The sequence below is a fragment of the Hyperolius riggenbachi genome, chromosome 6, assembly GCF_040937935.1.
Source record: "Hyperolius riggenbachi isolate aHypRig1 chromosome 6, aHypRig1.pri, whole genome shotgun sequence".
NCBI classification, from domain to species: Eukaryota; Metazoa; Chordata; class Amphibia; order Anura; family Hyperoliidae; genus Hyperolius; species Hyperolius riggenbachi.
In genome coordinates this window covers 14,623,361-14,646,463 of record NC_090651.1, presented here as the reverse complement: position 1 = coordinate 14,646,463, position 23,103 = coordinate 14,623,361, and the positions used below count along the sequence as shown (strand labels likewise).

Sequence of the window (23,103 nt, the reverse complement as noted above, 5' to 3'; positions counted from 1 at the left end):
TTTTGGAGTATATTAATAAATCGAAAACTTTTGAAAATTGACAGTTTCATGTCTGCTTTGAGGGGCTAAATCCACCACTGCCTCCTCATCAATTTTAAAGTTTTTAGCATATTTTATCCTGTTCGCGCCTCTGTTCAATTCCTGCGATCAAATGGAGGAAACCTGACATCTGGTGAAGTCCATGACTTCAAGACTTCAGGCTGTCATTGCCAGCAAAGGGTGTTCTAACAAGTATTAGAAAAGAACATTTTATTTCCAGTTATTTCATTTGTCAAATTACTTTTGGGCCCCTGAAATGAAGAGATTATGTTAAAAAAATGCTTTAGTTGCCTCACTTTTTCATGCACTTCACCTGCATCTCAGGTGTTTAATGTAAAAGTCATTGTGGTAATATCCAGAACCAAAATTCGAGAAAAAGTTGTCATCGCCTAAATATTTATGGACCTAACTGTAGTAATCAAAGTGGACCTGAACTCTTGCAGAGGACAGAAGGAAAACACAGAGAAATGCACCCTGTATGTATTTAGAGAGTTTAGCTTGTCTAATTCCTCCTCCAGTGTGACTAATCATCACTGTAATTTAATCTCTTAGTCGTGTCAGCTGACTGCCTTGACAGAGCCGCTAGTTTGTAAATACAGGATTTTAACCCTATGTTTGCTTCAATGAAAGCAGGAAGTATTTATTGCAGGATTTGTATCAGCTGTAAAAAATAAATGTTATTATGCGGTTGCTTATCTTATAGAGCAGAAAGGCGTTTCTGAGTTTAGGTCCGCTTTAAAAAGATTGACAAGACAGTGTGATAAGCCCCGGAACATGTTTAGGAATTGTGTGTGACGGTGTTTGTGTTGCAGCTTGCCCGGCAGGAACGTTCGGCGTGCAGTGCCAGGAGAAGTGTCACTGCCGCCATGGCGTCACCTGTCACCACTTCACTGGCGTCTGTGACTGTCCCATCGGCTGGCGAGGGAAGCACTGTGACAAGCGTAAGTTGTGGGTATACTCTGCTGGTCTGAAGTACCGTTCCTGACATTTGTTCCTTAGTATCGTGTATTCAGCTTCATGCGTTCTCTCACAGCCTGTCTGCCCGGGACGTTCGGCGAACGCTGCGCACAGCTCTGTAACTGCCCCCACGGCACGCCGTGCAATCACGTGACTGGCGAGTGCGGCTGTCCTCCAGGATTCACCGGCAACGGCTGCGATCTGGGTAAGAACCTGTTACTCTGCTGGTTATAAAGGATCAGGTCTCTGCTATATAACATCAGTGGATTGTTTCGGCCTGACATGTGACATGATGAGATAAACATAGGTACATATAGTACTAGTCCTAGTAAAACATTGTCTAAATTCACTTTCTGTTTTCCTAGACAGCAAATATTTAAAAAAAATAGTTCTGTTATCTTTGCATATAAAGCAGTCAAACAGCTTGTCAAATTTTTCACGATGTCCTGAAAAGTTAATACAAGGCAAAACACTTTTATCTGGCTAAATAAAACACTGCTGGTTTTAGTGCTAAAAAGTTCAAAGGGTCATCACTTCTGTTTGTTTTGCAATTTGATGATCCAATCCAACTATCATGGCTGCTGTTTAGAATCCAGTATTAAAAATGTAGCCGTTAAACTGAAAATAAAAATAGGAGACTGTTCTATGTTACTAATGTTCTATTTACCATTAGGCCTATACATACAATTAATGCGCTCATACGGTACGTTTATTAGCTATTTAGTAATTCTTGCATCTCTTTAGCTTGCACTCCAGGCACCTATGGTTTGAATTGTGGCAAAATCTGTCAGTGTCCCGGCCAGCATCAAGACTGCCACCCAGTGACCGGAGAGTGTATTTGCATGTCGGGGTATTATGGACACACCTGCCAGTTAAGTAAGTGAAAAGATTGTGATAAAAATGTGTTTTTGTACTTTTTATTACCCATACAGTTGTCAGATTTCCTTTTGTGCACAAGTAATATTGTCTGTTTACAAATTCCCCAAGTACATTGTATCTGCTCTGAAAGCTGCCATTGCATTTTATTGCATATGTGCTGTATTTATATATTAAAATCTATCTAGTAATCACGTCTCAGCTCTTTCTGCTCCTCAGCTCAGTACAGCTCAGTTTCTGCAGTTTGCTAATGTTTATCAAATGTATCTGATAAAGGAATGTAAACAAAAGATAATGTTATCACCTCTTCGGATGCGGCCAGAAGCTTTCCACTGAAGCAAGGAGCTTTCCACTGAAGAACTAAGTGCTGTGTTTAGCTGAATGCTGTTCTGCTACAATTTTTTGAGGTAGTAGATTTTATGCTGTAAATAATCTTTTAGAGCAAAGTGGAAATTCTGATTTTCATACCCACATTAAGGTTCCATTAATAATACAATCTTTTGTGTTCAATTTTACCAAATCTATGTAGTAGAAGGGTAAATTGAGTTCCCTCATATTACATAGAAATTAGGCAAAAAAAGATTGTATCAGCAGTGGATGTTATTTTCTTCAGTGGATTAGAGAAGGCTTTGCCTGCCATCTTGTGGCCATGTTTGGTAGTGTGTATTTAAATGACAGCTGATCTTTATAGAGATATCTTTTCGAGTGTTGCTGACCAGACTATTGATGTTGCTCCAGAAAGGTCATTATGAATTTGTTGTTGCTGATGCTTTAGATTGGTTCAGTGTCATTCTGCATACAAATTGCAACAAAATTTGTATCAACTCAGGAATATGATCATGTCATTGATTGATCTTCTTGACTGGGGCACCCTGAGCAGGGCTATGCCCGCTGATTATATTACAATATGCTTTAGTGTTGGTCAGAACCGGGACAAGGTCCTCCAGCACCCAAGGCTGAGACACCAAAAGGACCCCTCCATCCCTCCCACCCCAGCCATCACACTCTGATTGCTATTAGACTAAGAGGCTCCCCAGGGCCCCCAACACCGTAATCTCTAGTTATCTGGCTGCAGTCACTGCCATGTATCCCCTTTTCTTATTTCTCTCTGCTTCAAACACAATAGGGGAATGATAGCTGAGTGAGTTGTGCGCCCCCTCCTACACTGTGTCCTGAGGCTGGAGCCTCTCTTGCCTCTGCCTGGCCCTGCGCCCCGTCCTACACTGCGCCCTGAGGCTGGTGCCTCTCTTGCCTCTGCCTGGCCCTGCGCCCCGTCCTACACTGCGCCCTGAGGCTGGAGCCTCTCTCGCCTCTGCCTCGGCCCTGGTGTACATTAGTGGTAGATATATATGTGAGCACAGCAGGGCGACACTCTGTGAATGTAATACACATTTCACATAATTTATACAATATATCCCCATCAAAACAATGGGAACTGTTGCTTATTGTCATCTTATCATTAGTTATTTTAAACTCAAATTAGTTACTCATTAATGAGGATCCTTATCAGTGGTGTAACTGCAATACACGGGGCCCCCAGCAATACTTTGATGGGCCCCTCAATGGTTACACCCCTTCCCTTGCCTCCCCAGGTGCCCTCCATGGCCTTGGGGCCCATCTCACACGGGCCTTATCATAGCTCCCAACTGTCCCTTTTTCGGAGGGACAGTCCCTCTTTGGGAGCCCTGTCCCTCTGTCCCTCTTTCCTCCTTATTTGTCCCTCTTTCAGGACTTTGTCCCTCTTTCTATGTAAATATACATATGCCTCTACTAAAAATGTGTTTAATTGACTCTAAACTTTATTCCCATCCTTTAAATTGATATATTACTCATTTTAAAATGTTACTATGCAGGAAAATGAACCAGGATAGAAAGGACCAGTGTGGTTTGAATTATAAAACAACATATGTTTCTTATGAAATCTTTATGGTATGTGTGACTAGAGGCGTGGTGAGGGCGTGGCCAGGAGTGTGGGTTAAGAGCCCCTTTTTCTCATCTCAAAAAGTTGGGAGGTATGCCTTATAACAAGTGTGTCCATCAGGATCTTCACTCCCATAACAAGTGTAGCCACAAAAACCCTGATCTGAAGCACAGTCCCTTGTATGGGAGGAAGGGAAGGTAAGTAGCCCCCCCCCCCCCCCCCACAGCTCTGCCCACCCTCCCCCCTCTAGTTACGCGCCCCTTGCTCCTTATTATGCTCTTTCTAAATAAAGTTCCAGATATAATTTAGCTGAGGAGATCTATAAAAGGCTAAAAAATTCAGATTTGTATAAAAATGTAATGCTAACTGCATCTGGCCAATCACATTCACTTCCTGTTGATTCTGATTGGCTTAATTCCGATCTGCATAAGATCTCATTGGCCATCCATAGGTATTATGTGAGGAGGTGATTGTAGAGGAGGATAATAGAAGCTCATGTGTAGATCTGAGATTGCGGTTGGGTTGCTATCTGGAAACCAGTGAGGAGATGTAGAGGGGAGAGAGATTGTGGAGAGCTTCTCATGTTCATGTAAATTGATTTCATTGGTATGCACGAAAAATCGCATACAAAATGCGCGAAAAAAATAAGGAATTGATAAATGGCAAAGGACAAATTGCGCCGATAAGGGCGCGATTCCACTTGAGCGGCGCGCATCTGCTAGACGCGAGCCGGCTCTTCTGGGTCTGCGGGGAAAGCAGACGAATACCATCAGCCATGCCATGCACAGCTATGGGATCCGCGCCGATTCGGATGGAAAAGCCGGCCGAATCGCTAGCGGTAGCGATTCGGCCGGCGTTACCATTGCACCCTATGGCAGAGTTTTCCCGCACTATTCGCCTGCAGGGAAACGCTGCAGATTTGCGGCGGTTTCCGCTCAAGTGGAAACGCGCCCTGAGTCTGAAAGGCCCCTATGAGAAACAGATGTGGGGCAGAGGTGCCCTCTTGTGGCTTTATGCTGAAACGCAGCTGTGTACTCAGGACTTTTGAGCAGTGCAATCCATTCCTATTAGGGAAGATCAACGAGATGCGAATTATTCGAAGTTGATGCAAATATTATGCTGATTTATGCAGTTTTGGAAATGAACCAGTCAAATGCAGCAACTGCTCACTGACCATCCCTAATTTATGCACACCCCAAATGTTTTACCTAGTTAACACATTTATGTTGGATAACTGGAATGTCTCTAAATTCTTTTAAAAACAAAATCCAAGTTTTATCACTATGAGGAATATTATCATCAATACTATGTATTGTAATTTGATAACCTATATAGGTCTCTTGCACATTACATGCAATTCGGATTTGCGATTTTGATGCGATTTTACATGCGATTCCGATTAGCGATTTTTAATCGGTCCTGCATGCTGTGTTTTTTCTGCATTTTTCTTCTTATTTTGATAGCATCCATGGAAAATCAGAATCGGAAATCGGATTTGCAGTGTGCAAGAGGCCCAATGCTACGTACACACATGCGACAACGATCGTTCGCTGAGAACGACGAACGAACTTTTAATTGATGAAAGAACGACCTAAGTAAAGTTAGTTTTTAAATGTGTGTAACGATCTGATCGTTAGAACGAACGTTACATCACGTAAAGCAACTACTGCGCTTGCGCATAAAAATGAGAAGTTCCATGGAGAAATAGCGAAATGCGCATGTCAAGTCTATTACGAACGACAGTTTCCAACGATGTACTACTTTTGCAAACGATCGTCGTTGGTAAAAATCCGCCAAGCTAGATCGTTAGTTTTTAACGATCTAGCTCGTCCGTCGTTAGACTTAATGGTCGTTGGCTGCTTTTTTTTAAACGATAGTCGTTTGAAACGATCGGGGAACGATAGTTTCAAATGACTATAGTCGCATGTGTGTACGCACCTTTAGAATCAACTATATGATTTTTATAAATGGTCTGCTTTAGTAAATGCCCTGTTTGCATCCTCTGCGCCTGTTCTACAGCAATGCTGACTGCACTACCTGCTCTACAGATGGCCACTACAGTGATAATCAGGAATGTATAAATGACATAAAGGTTAGAGTTCCGCCTTGTATCGAGCACTGACTGAGGGGGACTTGTGGGTCCATTAAAACTTTGCACATATTTCATAATAAAATCTATTTTCTTTGTTCACTCTTCTAGAATGTTCCAGCGGATTTTATGGCCGGAATTGTGAGCTGCAGTGTAAATGCAGGAATGGGGGTGACTGCGATCCCACGACGGGAGCGTGCCACTGCGCCACGGGCTACCTGGGGGCAGATTGTACTGCCGGTGAGATGAGCAGCCTCAATTATACACATGGCAAATCACAGATTTATAATGTAGCCATTGTTGTTCTTCTTGGGATATGTGCCGCTAGTCCAGCAATGCCTACGCTAGGGCACCATATGCATGGAGTTTGTATGTTCTCTGGGTTTACCTCTGGTTTCCTCCCACTTCTGCGGTACTTTATACAGTACATAGTCATGTCACTGACTGTCCTCAGATCTAATCCAACCACAGTCATAGTCTAATGTCCTACCATATTATTATGTATTTATATAGCACTGACATATCCTGCAGCACTGTACAGAGTACATAGTCATGTCACTGACTGTCCTCAGAGGAGCTCACAATCTAATCCAACCATAGTCATAGTCTAATGTCCTACTATATTATTATTATGTATTTATATAGCACTGACATCTTCTGCAGCACATTAGAGTACATAGTCATGTCACTGACTGTCCTCAGAGGAGCTCACAATCTAATCCTACCATAGTCATAGTGTAAAGTCCTACCATATTTTTATTATGTATTTATATAGCACTGACATCTTCTGCAGCACATTACAGAGTACATAGTCATGTCACTGACTGTCCTCAGAGGAGCTCACACTCTAATCCTACCATATTCAGTGGCTGGATAGTGTACTGGTTAAGGGCTCTGCCTTTGACATGGGAGACCAGGGTTTGAATCCTGGCTAGGTCAAGTACCTATTCAGTAAGGAGTTTAAGGCAAGACTCCCTAACACTGCAGGGTGGCCTCTTGAGCGCGTCCCTGTGGCTGCAGCTCTTGAGTGCTTTGAGTCCGACAGGAGAAAAGCGCTATACAAATGTTTGGATTATTGGATTATTATATTCATAGTCTAATGTCCTACCATATTATTATTATGTGTTTATATAGCACTGACATCTCCTGCAGCACATTACAGAGTACATAGTCATGTCACTGACTGTCCTCAGAGGAGCTCACAGTCTAATCCTACCATAGTCATAGTGTAATGTCCTGCCATATTATTATTATGTATTTATATAGCAGGGACATCTCCTGCAGCACTTTACAGAGTACATAGTCATGTCACTGACTGTCCTTAGAGGAGCTTACACTATAATCCTACCATAGTCATAGTCTTATGTCCTACCATATTATTATGTATTTATATAGCACTGACCTCTTCTGCAGCACATTACAGAGTACATAGTCATGTCACTGACTGTCCTCAGAGGAGCTCACACTCTAATCCTACCATAGTCATAGTGTAATGTCCTACCATATTATTATTATGTATTTATATAGCACTGACATCTTCTGCAGCACATTACAGAGTACATAGTCATGTCACTGACTGTCCTCAGAGGAGCTCAGTCTAATCCTACCATAGTCATAGTCTAATGTTCTACCATATTATTATTATGTATTTATATAGCACTGACATCTCCTGCAGCACTTTACATAGTACATAGTCATGTCACTGACTGTCCTCAGAGGGGCTCACACTCTAATCCTACCATAGTCATAGTCTAATGTCCTACCATATTATTATGTATTTATATAGCACTGACATCTCCTGCAGCACTTTACAGAGTACATAGTCATGTCACTGACTGTCCTCAGAGGAGCTTACACTATAATCCTACCATGGTCATAGTGTAATGTCCTGCCATATTATTATTATGTATTTATATAGCAGGGACATCTCCTGCAGCACTTTACAGAGTACATAGTCATGTCACTGACTGTCCTTAGAGGAGCTTACACTATAATCCTACCATAGTCATAGTCTTATGTCCTACCATATTATTATTAGGTATTTATATAGCACTGACATCTTCTGCAGCACATTACAGAGTACATAGTCATGTCACTGACTGTCCTCAGAGGAGCTCACACTCTAATCCTACCATATTCATAGTCTAATATCCTACCATATTATTATTATGTGTTTATATGCACTGACATCTCCTGCAGCACATTACAGAGTACATAGTCATGTCACTGACTGTCCTCAGAGGAGCTCAGAGTCTAATCCTACCATAGTCATAGTCTAATGTTCTACCATATTATTATTATGTATTTATATAGCACTGACATCTCCTGCAGCACTTTACATAGTACATAGTCATGTCACTGACTGTCCTCAGAGGAGCTCAGAGTCTAATCCTACCATAGTCATAGTCTAATGTTCTACCATATTATTATTATGTATTTATATAGCACTGACATCTCCTGCAGCACTTTACATAGTACATAGTCATGTCACTGACTGTCCTCAGAGGGACTCACACTCTAATCCTACCATAGCCATAGTCTAATGTTCTACCATATTATTATTATGTATTTATATAGCACTGACATCTCCTGCAGCACTTTACATAGTACATAGTCATGTCACTGACTGTCCTCAGAGGAGCTCAGAGTCTAATCCTACCATAGTCATAGTCTAATGTTCTACCATATTATTATTATGTATTTATATAGCACTGACATCTTCTGCAGCGCTTTACAGAATACATAGTCATGTCACTGACTGTCTTTAGAGGGGCTCACACTCTAATCCTACCATAGCCATAGTCTAATGTCCTACCATATTATTATTATGTATTTATATAGCACTGACATCTCCTGCAGCACTTTACAGAGTACATAGTCATGTCACTGACTGTCCTCAGAGGAGCTTACACTCTAATCCTACCATAGTCCTAGTGTAATGTCCTGCCATATTATTATAGTGTATTTATATAGCACTGACATCTCCTGCAGCACTTTACAGAGTACATAGTCATGTCACTGACTGTCCTCAGAGGAGCTCACACTCTAATCCCACCATAGTCAGTCTAATGTCCTACCATATTATTATTATTAAGTATTTATATAGCACTGACATCTTCTGCAGCATTTTTGTGGTAAAAGTTTATTTTCTATTTTTTATTTTTTTTTAGTCTGTCCATCTGGACGATATGGTAAAGGCTGCGCTCATGTTTGTCGCTGCGGTCCTGGCGGCTCCTGCGATCATGTGACCGGCGAGTGCGTCTGCGCGGCCGGAAGAACTGGTCTGAACTGTGAACATGGTATGAATAAAAACATCTGAGTGGCGGCCAATTCATAAACTGCAGATATATAACATAGCGTGTGAGATAACGTATAATTGCAAAAAAAAAAAGTATATATAAAAAAATAAGCCATTTTATTCATCACATTATTTTCAGTACAGGTTCTCTTTAAGGCATTTCTATATTTCAGCATGTCCTGGGAGCCACTTTGGCGTTGGCTGTAGTCATCGCTGCTCCTGCAGGAACGGAGGCCTGTGCGATCCGGTGACAGGAAGGTGCCGCTGCAGCCTGGGCTGGACGGGGCCCACCTGTGAGGAAGGTAACTGTGGGGCTCTTGTTACAGGAAGTACATGGCACATTGTACGCTGGAGCGGGAACCGCATGTTCTTAGGCCTCACATACATCTCATCTGTCACACCGTATGATGTCATACCTGCTGGCACCAACTCCTGTGCCGTGATGCAATAGCATAACTACCGTTCATGTGGCCCTCCAGCAAAACTCCGCCCCCCCCAGCAATGTTCATACCCCCTTCCCTTGCTGCCCCTTGGTGCTCTTTACAGCCTTGGGGCCCATCTCACAAGGACCAAACACCTGATCTGGAGTATAGTCCCCTTTATCAGAGGAATGAAGGTTAGTATTAGGGCCCCTCACAACTCTGGCCCCCCCTGGGCTGCTCCCCACTAGTTACGCCCCTGTCGTGATGCACGTGCGGATGCCCAAACGTTACCCTACATTTTCCCCGGGAAGCATTTGCATGGCCACTCAAATGTGCCCCCTGCTGCCCGGATATGGAAATTATTATTATTACTTATTGAATTTGTAGAGCGCCGACATATTACCCATCACTGGACAATAAATACGGTTTGAGGCAACGATAAATGGCGTGACGGACGGCACGGTTTATGCAAGACAGTGTGGCTGGCGCTACCATATGAGCAGAGGGGGTAATTGCCCCAGGGCCCCAGCATCCATAGGGTGGCAAAATGTTTGTACCACGCAATTATTAGAGGCACATCTGACTACTATACTTGGGGAGAGGGTGTCAGGGGCCCCCCAGGTTACTTTTGCACTGGGGCCTTATTGTTGTTAGAACCAGCCCTGCAAGGCAGCAAGTAACAAGATACCTGATACCAGGTAATGCATTGGAGTAGTGGTCATAGAGACCAAGTGAATCAAGTTCATGTCAGTCTGGGAGAAGGGGGCACAATGATGGGGATGCATGATCAATTAGGATACACAGGGGATAGGGAGACAGTGGAGGAATTTGCATAGGGGAGTTGTGGAGGCGGAGCAAAGTGACCCTGATTATATTTTATGGACTTTCTCTATGGCAGCATGTTCATGTTTATCACTAGAGTGGCGACAGACATGTGACCCTCAGGTGGGCGGAGATTGCATACACTCCTAGTGACCCCTTCTCTTCTCTCTTCTTATTCCAGACTGTCCTGAGGGGAAATATGGGTCCGGCTGTCAGTTGGATTGTTCCTGTCTCCACAACGGCACCTGTGACGCAGTGACGGGGGCCTGTCGTTGTAGGAGGGGCTACTATGGACACACCTGCCAACACGGTGAGCCAACAATGAACAAGACCAGGCCATGCGGCTGTCATCCCTACACAGATTCCAGTCCGTTCACAAAGTGGGCGGGTCAGAAATTATCTCAATTTCCGCCTCCTCTCCTATAAGACCCGGCTAAAGTCAGAATTCAGCAAAGGCAAATTCTGTTAGCAATCAGGATAATAAGTGACTCTAAATAGTGTACAGTGCTGAGCACAATAACGGTTTTATGGGTGCTTGTCACTGCAGTGCAGCTTGTCTCCTGTCTTCTGTGGCTGTAGCTGCTGAGTAGATCAATCAGGTGTGACCATGTGACACACAAAGTAAAAACAGCAGCAGACGTCTGACTGTTTCCCAGCATCCCTGCATTACAGTACAGTGAGGTATCTCTCCTTATTTATCTTCTTTTATATAGCTACAGAAAAAAAAACAGATAAGCACATAACAAGCAAAAAAGTACCAAAAATTAGGCAAGAAAAGTGATGTTTTTTTTTTCTTTAGAAAATGCTGAACAGATATTTCATAGAAAAGGAGAGACATAAGTAAAGAAAAATAACTCATGAGGTAAACCTTGTGACTCAGCCTCAGGGCATCTGCATGAGGAGGCGGGACTTATCGCTCACAGAGACATTCTGTTGGGCACCACCTGGCGGGGTTAAGGGTTAGGAATAGGTAGAGGGAGGTTTTAGGGTTAGACATCGGTAGTGGGGGAGGGTTAAGGGGTAGGCATCGGTAGAGGGAGGTCTTATCGCTCACAGGAAGTGGGCGTGAGAAATGCTCTACTGAAAGGAAGTGACAGACAGGCACACAGCTGAGCTCCATGAAGGTGGCCCCCTACAATCTGCACAAAGAAAAATTCCATCAGGATTGGTTAGTGCTGCATTTGTGCCCATTTGTGCTGCAAAAATAAGATTTGTGCTGCTTTCATTTTAAAGATAATAGCATTTATCATTTCTAAAACAAAACCATCCCCCAGCCCCCATACAATAACCTGCAGGCATGAAACTGGTATGGGGGGGGGGGGGGGTAGTGCTGTGCATGTGCTCACTTGTGCTGCAAAAATCATATTTCTATCTTTTATAGTTTTTGAGATATTCACATTTTTCTAAAGGTCAAAAGTTCACTCAGCCCCCCTACAACATCGCAAAAGCTGAATGAACTTTTGACCTTTACAAAAACATCAATATCTCAAAAACTATAAAAGATAGAAAGATGATTTTTCAGCACACCTGAGCACATGCACAGCACTACCCACCCATACTAGTTTCATGTCTGTAGGTTGTTGTATGGGGGCTGGGTGATGGTATTGTTTTGGAAATAATTAGTGCTACGGTATTATCTTTAAAATATAAGCAGCACAAATCTTATTTTTGTAGCACAAATGGGCACAAACGCAGCACTAACCAATCATGATGGAATTTTTATTTGTGCTGATTGTAGGGGGAGCAGCTTCACACAGCCGCACAGCTGCAGTGAGCTCCGCTATACAGTTTTTGGTTGGTTGAATTTTTATTTTTTTTAATTTTTAAAAGTTAATTTCTAAAAGTATTAATTCCAATTTACTAACATTGACATTAGTAATTTCAGATCAGTTTTGTTTTAGCCCAGCTTTACATTCTAATAGAATACTTTTAAATGAATTCCATATTCCGAACTGCTTCTCAGCTGCCTCATTAACAGCAGAAGATGCCGGCTATATAAATTCATAATAATAGTAAGTTATTGCCACCAGCTGACTGAAGATCAAAATAAGAAATATCCATGAGGGTTCCATTTGGATTTTAATTCTGATTTATAATGCCTTCCGTTCGACAGCTGCGTACACACACACAGTTATTGTCGCCATGCAGAGATCCCTCCATAGACAGTTCAGGGGCCGAGTTCTGTACAGACACATCTCTAGCTTAGCGGCTAGAGACATGTTCTGTTGCTATGGAGGGGCGGAGGGATGATGCACGACAGAGGGGAAGGTGTACGAGGTAAAGAGAGAGAACAGTGGGGTTCAGGAGAGGTGATCCAGCAGTCTGGACCTTTTACCAACGCATCGCGTTCTAGGGTGTGTACAAAGGTATGGTGAACGGAGGCGCTCTGTTGCAGTACAGGAAGGGGGGGCAGGGACCCTGCTCCATATATATTACATGCGTAGATTTATAATGAGCTTAATTCATGATTAGTAATGCGCTCTGTTACTCCTTTTACATGCGGTAATCAATTAGCATGACTTAATGGCACGCTACCCCAGGCACGCTAGTGGCAGCGTAGCGTCTGTTCCTTAGCAACAGCTGGTCCTTTCAATTGCCGTGCGGCAGTGATGTATCCTTGCCGCGATACTTCACACTGGCCATGTACTGCGAATGTTTGTCCGTGATTTTTTTCGCATTATGCGTCCAAATTGCGTATGGGTCTGCAAGTGAAATGCAAAAATGTAAAGTCTAAACTTTTTCTTTCTTTTGTAGCTTGTCCACCTGGCTTCCATGGAAACAACTGCCAGGAAAGGTGCCAGTGTGAAAATGGAGCATCATGTGACCCTTCCACCGGCATCTGTCATTGTCCTGCTGGTTTTTATGGGAAAGAATGTGAGAGAGGTGAGTTTTTGGTACACAAAACGCCAGCAGAGATTTGTACTGGGAGTCTGGTGCAGGAAATCGACTAGAGACCTCATTTTGTTACAGGAAATGTAACATTCTGGAAACCCCCCTAGCGATGCCTAACCCTAAGAAATCCCCCCCCGTCGTGCACAAACACCCTTACAAACGTAGAAAGGATAACATATTTGATAACGTAAAATTTGTAAACACTAACAATAAAATATTTAATAACAAAATTTGTACATACAAACAAAATATGACAAAAACTATAACATTTTCAGCTTCAAAACGATAGCTTATTTCAAAAACTATAATGTCCTTATGTTGAACACAATACTTGTGCCCAAATCTCTGCTTTGGGCCGGGGCTGCCATATTAACAATATTTTGCATTAGCGCATATGGGACGACCAAATCGTCCCCTAGCCGCCAGCGCCCACATTTCCTGCTTACTAATTTTTCACCACTTAAAGAGACACTGAAGCGAAAAAAAAATATATGATATAGTGAATTGGTTGTGTACTACGAATAATTACTAGAAGATTAGCAGCAAAGAAAATATTCTCATACTTTTATTTTCAGGTATATAGTGTTTTTTCTAACATTGCATCATTCTATAATATGTGCAGATTACAAAACACTCAGCATTCAAAATGAGTCTTTCAGAGCAGTCTGTGAAGTAATGACCTCTCCTCTAGCAGAGGAAAAGTAAACCGTTCACTTACAGTTGAGATAATAAAAGTCAGTTAACAGCCCTCTCCAGGACTTTAAGGGCCCGTTTCCACTCTCGCGGAAACGGCCGCGAATCCGCAGAGTTTCCCCGCAGGCAAATCGCGCGGGGAAACTCTGCCATAGGGGATAACGGCGCCGCCGGCCGAATCGCTTGCAGTAGCGATTCGGCCGGAAACCCCCACAGAATTCGCGGCGGAGGCTGCGATTCCCATAGCCGTGCATGGCACGGCTGATGGGAATCGCCTGCGATCCCGCCCACCCGCTCAGTGCCGGCGTGCGTCTACGAGACGCACGCCGCACTAGTGGAAACGAGCCCTGAAAGTGGTAGAGCTTAATGGCTTGTTTGCATAGAGATAACAACTGGAGTTTTTTAACTCTTCCTGTACTGGAAACAATTAGACTGATGTATCTGATCTTAATGCTTTATTTCTTAGCTGTACTACACATACAAATCATAATATCATCATTTTTTTTTCGCTTCAGTGTCTCTTTATAAGAAATTTTTTTTTTGAAAACTTTGTCAATTTCTTGTTTTATAACCTCGAGCCATTTTTTTCAATCTACCCTACACCATTAAATTTTCATAAAAGTTGACCAGACAAATCCACCACTCCCGATCTTTTATCGATGTAAAAAAAAAAAAAATTACATCAGATTTCTTAAACAAATAAAAAAATGTTTTTAATTTTCCTGTACAACTGATGGTTTTTATTCAATTGCTGTAAAATTGGATCATGTTATTGTATCGTGTGTGGTCATCTTAATGCAGATTGTATGCCGCTTGGGATTGGGCAAATCATTTGATCTTGATTGGCCCAACTCAATTCTGCATATAATTTGTATTACAATTCCATGAAAGGGGAATTCTTATCATTTCATTGTCCATCTATAAATGAAGGTTATTCAACTTTAAAGGACACCTGAGGCGAAAATAAACTAATAAAATAAACAATTGTATCCATCTTCCTTCTCCTAAAAAATACATTTAAGATATTCCACAGTTTTATTTTATATTTAAATCTACTTTTTAAGTTTTAACTGTTATATTGTTTTTGCTCAATGACACATTCATTGAAGTATGCCAGAGCTAAAATCTATGAACTATTGACCCTTTTTATCTCTTTCCTGCTCTCAGCTATTTTCTGCTAGAAAAGTGTTTTATAGTTGGAATTTCTTATCAGTGAGGGTCACACTGTAGTCACTTCCTGTCTGAGTCAGGACTGAGTCAGCCACTTACATACCTGATATTTAACTATTTCAGGCAGAGAAAGATAAAAAGGAACACAGCCTAGTTATTAGTGTGCTAGACACTGTACATACCCATGTCTATCTCATGCCACATGTCACCTCGGGTATCCTTTAAACGAGTTTGATGAAAGAGATGGAAGTATTTGCATTTTTTTTTAGAATAAAGAACATTTACAGTTTGAAAATATTCCGTTATATAAAGATAATAATTTGTATGTTTGTTTCTCCCTGACCGCAGTCTGTGAAACGGGGACGTTTGGCGAGAACTGCGACCGCCTGTGTCAGTGCGATGGGAATGGACCATGTGACCCGGTGACCGGAGTCTGCCTATGTCCTCCGGGGAGAACCGGAGCAGCCTGTGACATAGGTGACATGGAATACGTATATTTCTGACATTCTGAATTCTGCTGCACAATGTCATTTTGCTGACTTAAAAAAACCATTTTTTTATGTGAAGTGTTAAAAATAGATTTTCTCAAAAACTACAAGGTGTTTTTGAACAAAGAAAATCCTCTTGTTCCCACTCTTCCCCTTACATACCCTCCACATTTGGGGATTCTAGCACTTATGGGGGCTTTTGCCATTACTCGCTAACATTGACGGCCATTGACTCCAAAGTTGAATGAGAACGATTATTTGGACGCAAAAATTTGCGGTAAGAAATGGTGAACGGTCATTATTTGCCAGGAAGTGTTTGCCAGTGAACAAGTTTGTCCTTCCCTTGTGGTAAGAGCACTTCTACTGCTCTGCTTATGGCTGGGGAAGGGGTGGCACTCAGGGGAAAGGGGAGGAGCAGAGCTGTGTGCCCAGAGGCTGGTGCCTCCTCAGCCTCTGCCTCAGCCCTGCATGCAGCATGAATGTAATGAAAATATGCGGTTTGAAAAATGCAGTTGTGTTCAGATACAAGCCTAGCAGCTCCTCATCTAACTGCCATTGTCTATCCGCAGACTGCAGAATGAATCACTACGGACCCAACTGCAGCCTGACCTGCGACTGCGGCTGGAATTCCCAATGCGACGTGCTGACGGGAGGCTGCATCTGCTACACGGGATATATAGGACCTACCTGCCGAGAAGGTACGTGTACGAGGGTGCTCCGACCCGCTGCCAGCCGGGCTACCTATAATATATATATATTGCAAATTGTATTATATTTTCATGCAAATGTATGCGGCTAACAAACGGACCAATAAGATGCATCAGCTGATGATTTTATTTTATCTATTTCCAAGCTAGATTCATTTTATAAGGTTAATATAAACTTTGCATCAACTTAAAATTCTTTCCCTAACAATTAGATCTCACCTCAGCACTCTCTTTACTGTATTATTATTATTTAGTGTTTATATAGCGCTGACATCTTCTGCAGCGCTGTACAGAGTATATTGTCTTGTCATAGTCATATGTCTATAGCGTATAGTGTATGTAATGTAGTCTAGGGCCAAATTTAGGGGGGAAGCAAATTAACTTATATGTATGTTTTTGGGATGTGGGAGGAAACCAGAGTGTCCGGAGAAAACCCACACAGACACAGGGAAACCATACAAACTCCGTGCAGATAGTGCCTTGGCTGGGATTCTAACCGGAGACCCAGCGCTGCAATGTGAGAGCGCTAACCATTACGCCACCGTGCTGCTTTGGTCAGTCACTGGCCTACCATAGAATAGACTATCCCCAGAGAGACACAGATCCTGAGAACTGACAATACAAATGGACTGCTATTAATGTAAAGTGTTTTTATTTATTTATTTGTACTGTAACGCATCTTTAGTTTGGATTGAACGATGTGTATTTCTGTTATGAATGTTTGCAGGAGGCCCGCCCCAGCTTTTGTCAGCGCAGCTCCAAGCACTTCTAGGTAAGTCAGATCTCGTTGCTTGTGTCTAAGCTGAGAATATGTCCGAACACAGCCGAAGTAGTCAATCGCAATCCTACTTTCACTTAATAGCTGGATTGTGATTGGTGCTCTGGGAAACATCTCTGCACCTGTATTTGTAAGTCAGCCCCTCTACCTTCCAATTTGATAATTGCGATCAGATTGGAAATGCAGAGTGTTGATGGAGCTAATTAACAACTGCTGTATCTACATTCATGTCCTCACGCTTCCTTAAACTCAATATGAGCAAAACGGAGATTGTGATATTTCCACCCTCGCTCTCTGTTCCACCTCTCATTGTCACAATCAATTTAGATAGCACCCCAATAGCATCAACCCCCAAAGCTCGTTGCCTAGGGGTAACTCTGGACTCTGAGCTCTCCTTTAAACCACATATTAACACTTTAACTACCTCCTGCTACTTCCATCTCAAAAACATTTCCAGAATCCGTCCCTTCCTTTCACAAGAAGCAACTAAAATGCTTGTGCATGCCCTAATCATCTCCCGTCTTGACTACTGTAACACCCTACTCTGTGGTCTACCGCAAAGCAGACTGGCACCTCTCCAATCCCTACTAAACTCTGCGGCCCGTCTCATCCACCTCTCTTCTAGATCCTCTGAGGCAGCCCCTCTCTGCCGATCCCTCCATTGGTTACCAGTTGCCCAAAGGATCCAGTTTTAACTTCTCACGCTTGCATACAAACTCTACACAAGCTATCACCTCCATACATTTCCTCTTTAATCTCCAGATACCTCCCCGCCCGGACCCTCCGTTCCTCACAGGAGACCCTTTTATCCTCCAGCCTAGTCACCTCCTCTCACTCTCGCATCCAAGACTTCTCACGGGCTGTCCCTTTCCTTTGGAACTCTCTCCCTCAGCCGCTTCATCATACCCCAAGTCTGGAAACCTTCAAACACACCCTGAGAACACACCTGTTCAGACAAGCCTATAGAGCGCACTGAAGGCACACTGGCTCACCCACTAACCCCTGTGTTTCCTTCCCTGCTGTTTGCTCCCCACTACCCTGTAGACTACTAGTGTTTCTCATACTGTTGTAATTTTAACATATGTACATGTACCAACTACACATCAACTATGTATGTATCTGTATTTCTACTATTCAATGTCATGACAGTGTCTTGTATCTCTTATTTATATTTGTTCCCCATTATTAGTTTGTACTAGGTACAGCGCTATGGAAGATGTTGGCGCTATATAAATTAATAATAACAGATGATCAGGTTATCGATCTGTTTTGTGGATTGAATTAATTATATTTTCAATCCCATTTATGGGCCAGTCGACAATTTCCAAATGCAATTATTGGATCGGAAGGTCGATCTTTTGCTGAAATTGCACCATTAAAGAACAGTACATGTGCTCGCTGGCTCTTGCCCAAGGACTGTGTCAGAAGTGCTGGAAAAAAAAAAAGAACAGCTACAAGCAGCGATGGGTCATATCTAGGAGAAGTCATGGAGAAGCATGTGATAGCTATGCAAGGCTATGATTTGCTAGTCATGATCATGTGATCACAGTAAATCAGAGCTTTGCATGACTTCCTGGTTTAACTTGTTCAGAACCAGCGAATCAGAACCTTGCAAAATGATCAGCTGATCAAACAAACCACATGCTTCTCCATTAGGTCTGTAAGACATGACAATCACTAGTCAGTTTTTGTGTGCAGAAAAACCTGCACAGTGTGAATGGGGCTTTAGTGTGTAAAAAAACAGGATCAAGAAAATGAATATGCAAGAGAAAAATTAGAAAAGAGAAAAAAAAGGTGAAAAGGCGCCCAATAGATATAAAATGCTCTAAAAACACTAAGATTAAGAATATTTATGTGGCTTACCTCACAGACGACAATTCACTTTAAGTAGAAATATTTAACAATAATAAGCACAGGCAAAGCGTTTCGTGGGATCTTGCCCACTTCCTCAGGCCATATAAAGTTCCGCTGCAGTCAAATAGCCACATTCGGGGCACCTCCAGGTATCTACTACCTGCCCACACACTGCAAACAGATTTCAGCGAGGCAGCGTCCAATTTGTCAGGCGCACACCGCACCTAAATGATCTGCTTTGGGTAAAGTTTGGGTGACCTATAACCACCAGACCCATCGCCAACCCTATTCTCATTATTACCGGCCAAAAAATGATCGTACAGCATAGTCCCCAGTATCCGGCACCAGCGGGGATGCATACAGTAAAAAACGGCGCCAGGGAAAAAAATGGCGCATGGTTCTGAACGATATTTAGCGTTTGTGATCCAAACGCAATTTTTCGTTTTGCTAAAAACGTTTTTTTTTGCAGAAGATAGGACAGTCTCTCCTCCCCAGGCTGCCTGTGGTGTGGTGGAGTCGGAGAGTGCATTGCCCGGCTGCCTGCGGTGGGGCGGGAGGAGGCAATAGCTGCCTGGGGAAAAGTGTAGCAGATGAGCGCAGGGAGTGGGGGCCAACTCCCACCCTCTGTTCCTCACCTCGGGAGCCCCCTCCTTTTAATGGCAGTCAGCGTAGCGGAAGATACAGCTGATCAATCACCGCCCGAGGCTCCGGTCTTCAGCAAACGTTAGAGCTGCAGGTCTACGCTGCCTCTTCTCTCTGCAATGCTGATTATGTAATCAGCATTGCAGAGAGAAGAGGCAGCGTAGACCTGCAGCTCTAACGTTTGCTGAAGACCGGAGCCTCGGGCGGTGATTGATCAGCTGTATCTTCCGCTACGCTGACTGCCATTAAAAGGAGGGGGCTCCCGAGGTGAGGAACAGAGGGTGGGAGTTGGCCCCCACTCCCTGCGCACATCTGCTACACTTTTCCCCAGGCAGCTATTGCCTCCTCCCGCCCCACCGCAGGCAGCCGGGCAATGCACTCTCCGACTCCATCACAGCAACGATGCCACCTGAAAACGGTGTATTACGTTTTCAATACATTTGAATGGCGCGCCAGAAAGTAGCTGCGGAGCTATGCGCCAGATTTTCCTGCTTCGGCGGGGATAGCCTAATGCCCGATACCTGTGCTTGGTGGTTGCTGGTTGCTTGAGCAACCGGCTAAAAAAGCACAAACCTCCCCATACTTACCAAGTCTCCAGCAACGTCTTGTACCGTTCCTGCAGCTCCTAGCGACTTTCCAGCATCCTCCATGCACGGCACCGGAAAGCCGCTAGGAGCTGCAGGAAGGCTACAAGACGTCGCTGGTGGCTCACTAGAGTATTTGAATGCCTCCAAAAACAAACAGTCTTTGTTATTTCTCAGGCATGCCAGTTAGTTGAGACTTCTGCTTGCTTCCAAATAACGGGGACTTTGCTGTTCTTCTAATTAACACTGCCTGGTCTCTTCTCTTCCAGATGCACAACCTCGAACACAACACCGATCTTCTGTTAGATATCTAATACATCCAAGCAAGCACACGCCATAGACCTTTTATAGGAATCTACTTCATAATAAGTCACTGTACAACCACTATCGGACCTTTATGGGCAGCAGGCATTTAGAGACTTTTTCAAGGAGGACACACAAAATGGAATATGGTGGTCAGCAACTAAAAGACTAACAGAGAGAGAGGCAAAGGTGAGCGGACTGGACCAGATCAAGCATAGGACAGAATTCTTCTCGAGTTGAGACCGAGGGCACATACTAAACTGCGGTTTAACCTTTGGGGAACATACTTAGGAATCAGTCTGGTTATGGATGTTAGAAGCTGAAGAGCACTTACTTTTGATGATCTACAAAGTGCCATATTTTTCTTTTAATTTTTCTTTTGATACAAAATTATTTACTTCCATGACAAGTCCATGTTGTACTTTGAAGCACTTTCCATGGGGGGTTTTTAGTTCCTTTTTCTTCTACCACAAAAATCGTAATTATCAGAACTAGCAAGAGAAACCGATCCAGATAGCACTTGATGAGATATCTGAAATGCTTTCTGAAGTCTGGACTATCTGCATGACTTAGACTTCAGCATTTCATCTCTTATTAAACCTGGGTAATCTTCAAGTAGTAATCATCATGAATTATCTTTGGCGAAAGGAACCGATGAAGAAGACATTTTTTTTTATTCTACAAAGTTAACTTGGGGTGGGAACATGGATGTTGCACGATAATGGGAAGAGGAGTGTTATTCTAGGGTGGAACATCGGAAACTCCACAAACTTATCTACAAAGTTGACAAGTACGTGTTTATTTGATGTGGCATAAATGAAACCTCAATGCTCAAAGTGTCTGACCATGACAGAATGTTTCTGCCTTTGGTATGTTTTTTTTTTCTGCATCGTCAAATTTTACCTTTTTGATTTCACACTCATCTGTGTAAGAAGAACAATCACCAATTTCGGTATCTGTGTTGCAATATCCATAAGACCGGATGATCTTTGAAATTGTGGCCAACAGTGACGGGTATCTGGTGACCATGTGTGGAACTAACAGGAAATATTATTGAACATCTGGAGGCTTGGCCATCCTCCGCATCTGATAAACACATTTTTGATTTGATTTTTGTAGACACAACAAAGGACATAGGCTCATCTGCTTCTGAGGTCTTTATGAAATTATGACCACTTAAAGAGAACCAGAGATGAAGCACCCTCTTGTATTTTACCTTATAAATCAGTGGGAACATGACAGTAAACACCTAATCTGCTCTTTGTTACATTGTTCTCTGTTTAATTTGCCTGTTATCACCTCTAAGATAAGAATCCCGACTAAGCAGTCGGTCTGGCTTTGCTACAGAATAATTATAGCTGAGACTGTGTTCTTTGCTGTCTTCAAGTCCAAGCCTGCCCCCTGCTGGCTTTGCTCAGGAATCATTATAGCTGAGTCATTATAGCAAAGCCAGACTCAATGCTCAGTCCGGGATTCTTATCTCAGCTAGATAACAGACACTTTTAGCAGTGAGGATGGAACAGAGAGCATGGTAAATGTTTTCTCTAATGTTCCCACTGATTTCTATGGTAAAATACATAAGGGTGCTTCGTCTCTGGTTCACTTTAAGGTCTGTCTAATCAACAGACATTGAAGAGAAATTCAAGATGGATGTCATTGTGTGTTTAAATTCAATGTTTTGTCTGTGGTCAAATGAACATGTTTTTTGTTACTTGCGTTGGTCATATTTTCCTCTAACTCTGTGGCTCATAAATTGTGCCAGCAATGGAACGTACTATGATGGAGGCTGCCCTTGTCAACCTCCTTCAGTAAAGAAATGCTGCATACCAGTTGGTCATGCTGGCGGTATGCTATAAATACTGCAAAGGCCTGTTTCCACTAGAAGTATGCAAAATTGCATGCTTTTATCGGAAGCAAATTTGCATAGGAATACATCAATTTTTTTAAAAAAGCGAATTTGCATGTGTAATCGTTTTTTTGGGAGGTGGGGGGGTTCTGTTTTCTTTCTCTGGGTACAATGGAAACAGGCCCACTAAAAACCATTGCTATGCAAATTTTTGTGCAGAAAATGTACACAAATTTGCGTGTAGTGGAAACAGGCCCTTGTGTTTAGGTCCAGTTATCAGTATGACAGCTAGAGATGGGCCGAACCTCCGATTTTAGGTTCGCGAACTTTCGCGTAACGTTCGGTTCGCGTTAAAGTTCGTGAACCGCAATAGACTTCAATGGGGATGCGAACTTTGAAAAAAAAAATAATTATGCTGGCCACAAAACTGATGGAAAAGATGTTTCAAGGGGTCTAACACCTGGAGGGGGGCATGGCGGAGTGGGATACATGCCAAAAGTCCCCGGGAAAAAATCTGGATTTGACGCAAAGCAGCGTTTTAAGGGCAGAAATCACATTGAATGCTAAATGACAGGCCTAAAGTGCTTTAAAACATCTTGCATGTGTATACATCAATCAGGTAGTGTAATTAAGGTACTGCTTCACACGGACACACCAAACTCACCGTGTAACGCACCGCAAACAGCTGTTTGTGTAGTGATGGCCGTGCTGGACTGGTGCGC

The 23,103-nt window shown here is 42.9% G+C and overlaps 1 protein-coding gene across 4 annotated transcripts in view; it reads left to right on the top strand.

Moving 5' to 3' along the window:
* Positions 1-22,246, top strand: part of MEGF6 (multiple EGF like domains 6) — a 495,432-nt gene extending 473,186 nt beyond the window's left edge. For all 4 annotated transcript variants that reach the window (XM_068238861.1, XM_068238860.1, XM_068238862.1 and 1 more), the window contains 12 exons: positions 852-980; positions 1,073-1,201; positions 1,741-1,872; positions 5,994-6,122; positions 9,053-9,181; positions 9,354-9,482; positions 10,606-10,734; positions 13,179-13,307; positions 15,528-15,656; positions 16,237-16,365; positions 17,102-17,146; positions 20,502-22,246. In XM_068238861.1, coding sequence (XP_068094962.1) covers positions 852-980; positions 1,073-1,201; positions 1,741-1,872; positions 5,994-6,122; positions 9,053-9,181; positions 9,354-9,482; positions 10,606-10,734; positions 13,179-13,307; positions 15,528-15,656; positions 16,237-16,365; positions 17,102-17,146; positions 20,502-20,572 — 1,409 coding nt within the window. In that variant the 3' untranslated portion in view covers positions 20,573-22,246. The remainder of the gene's footprint in view (positions 1-851; positions 981-1,072; positions 1,202-1,740; positions 1,873-5,993; positions 6,123-9,052; positions 9,182-9,353; positions 9,483-10,605; positions 10,735-13,178; positions 13,308-15,527; positions 15,657-16,236; positions 16,366-17,101; positions 17,147-20,501) is intronic.
* The last annotated feature ends 857 nt before the right edge of the window (positions 22,247-23,103 follow it).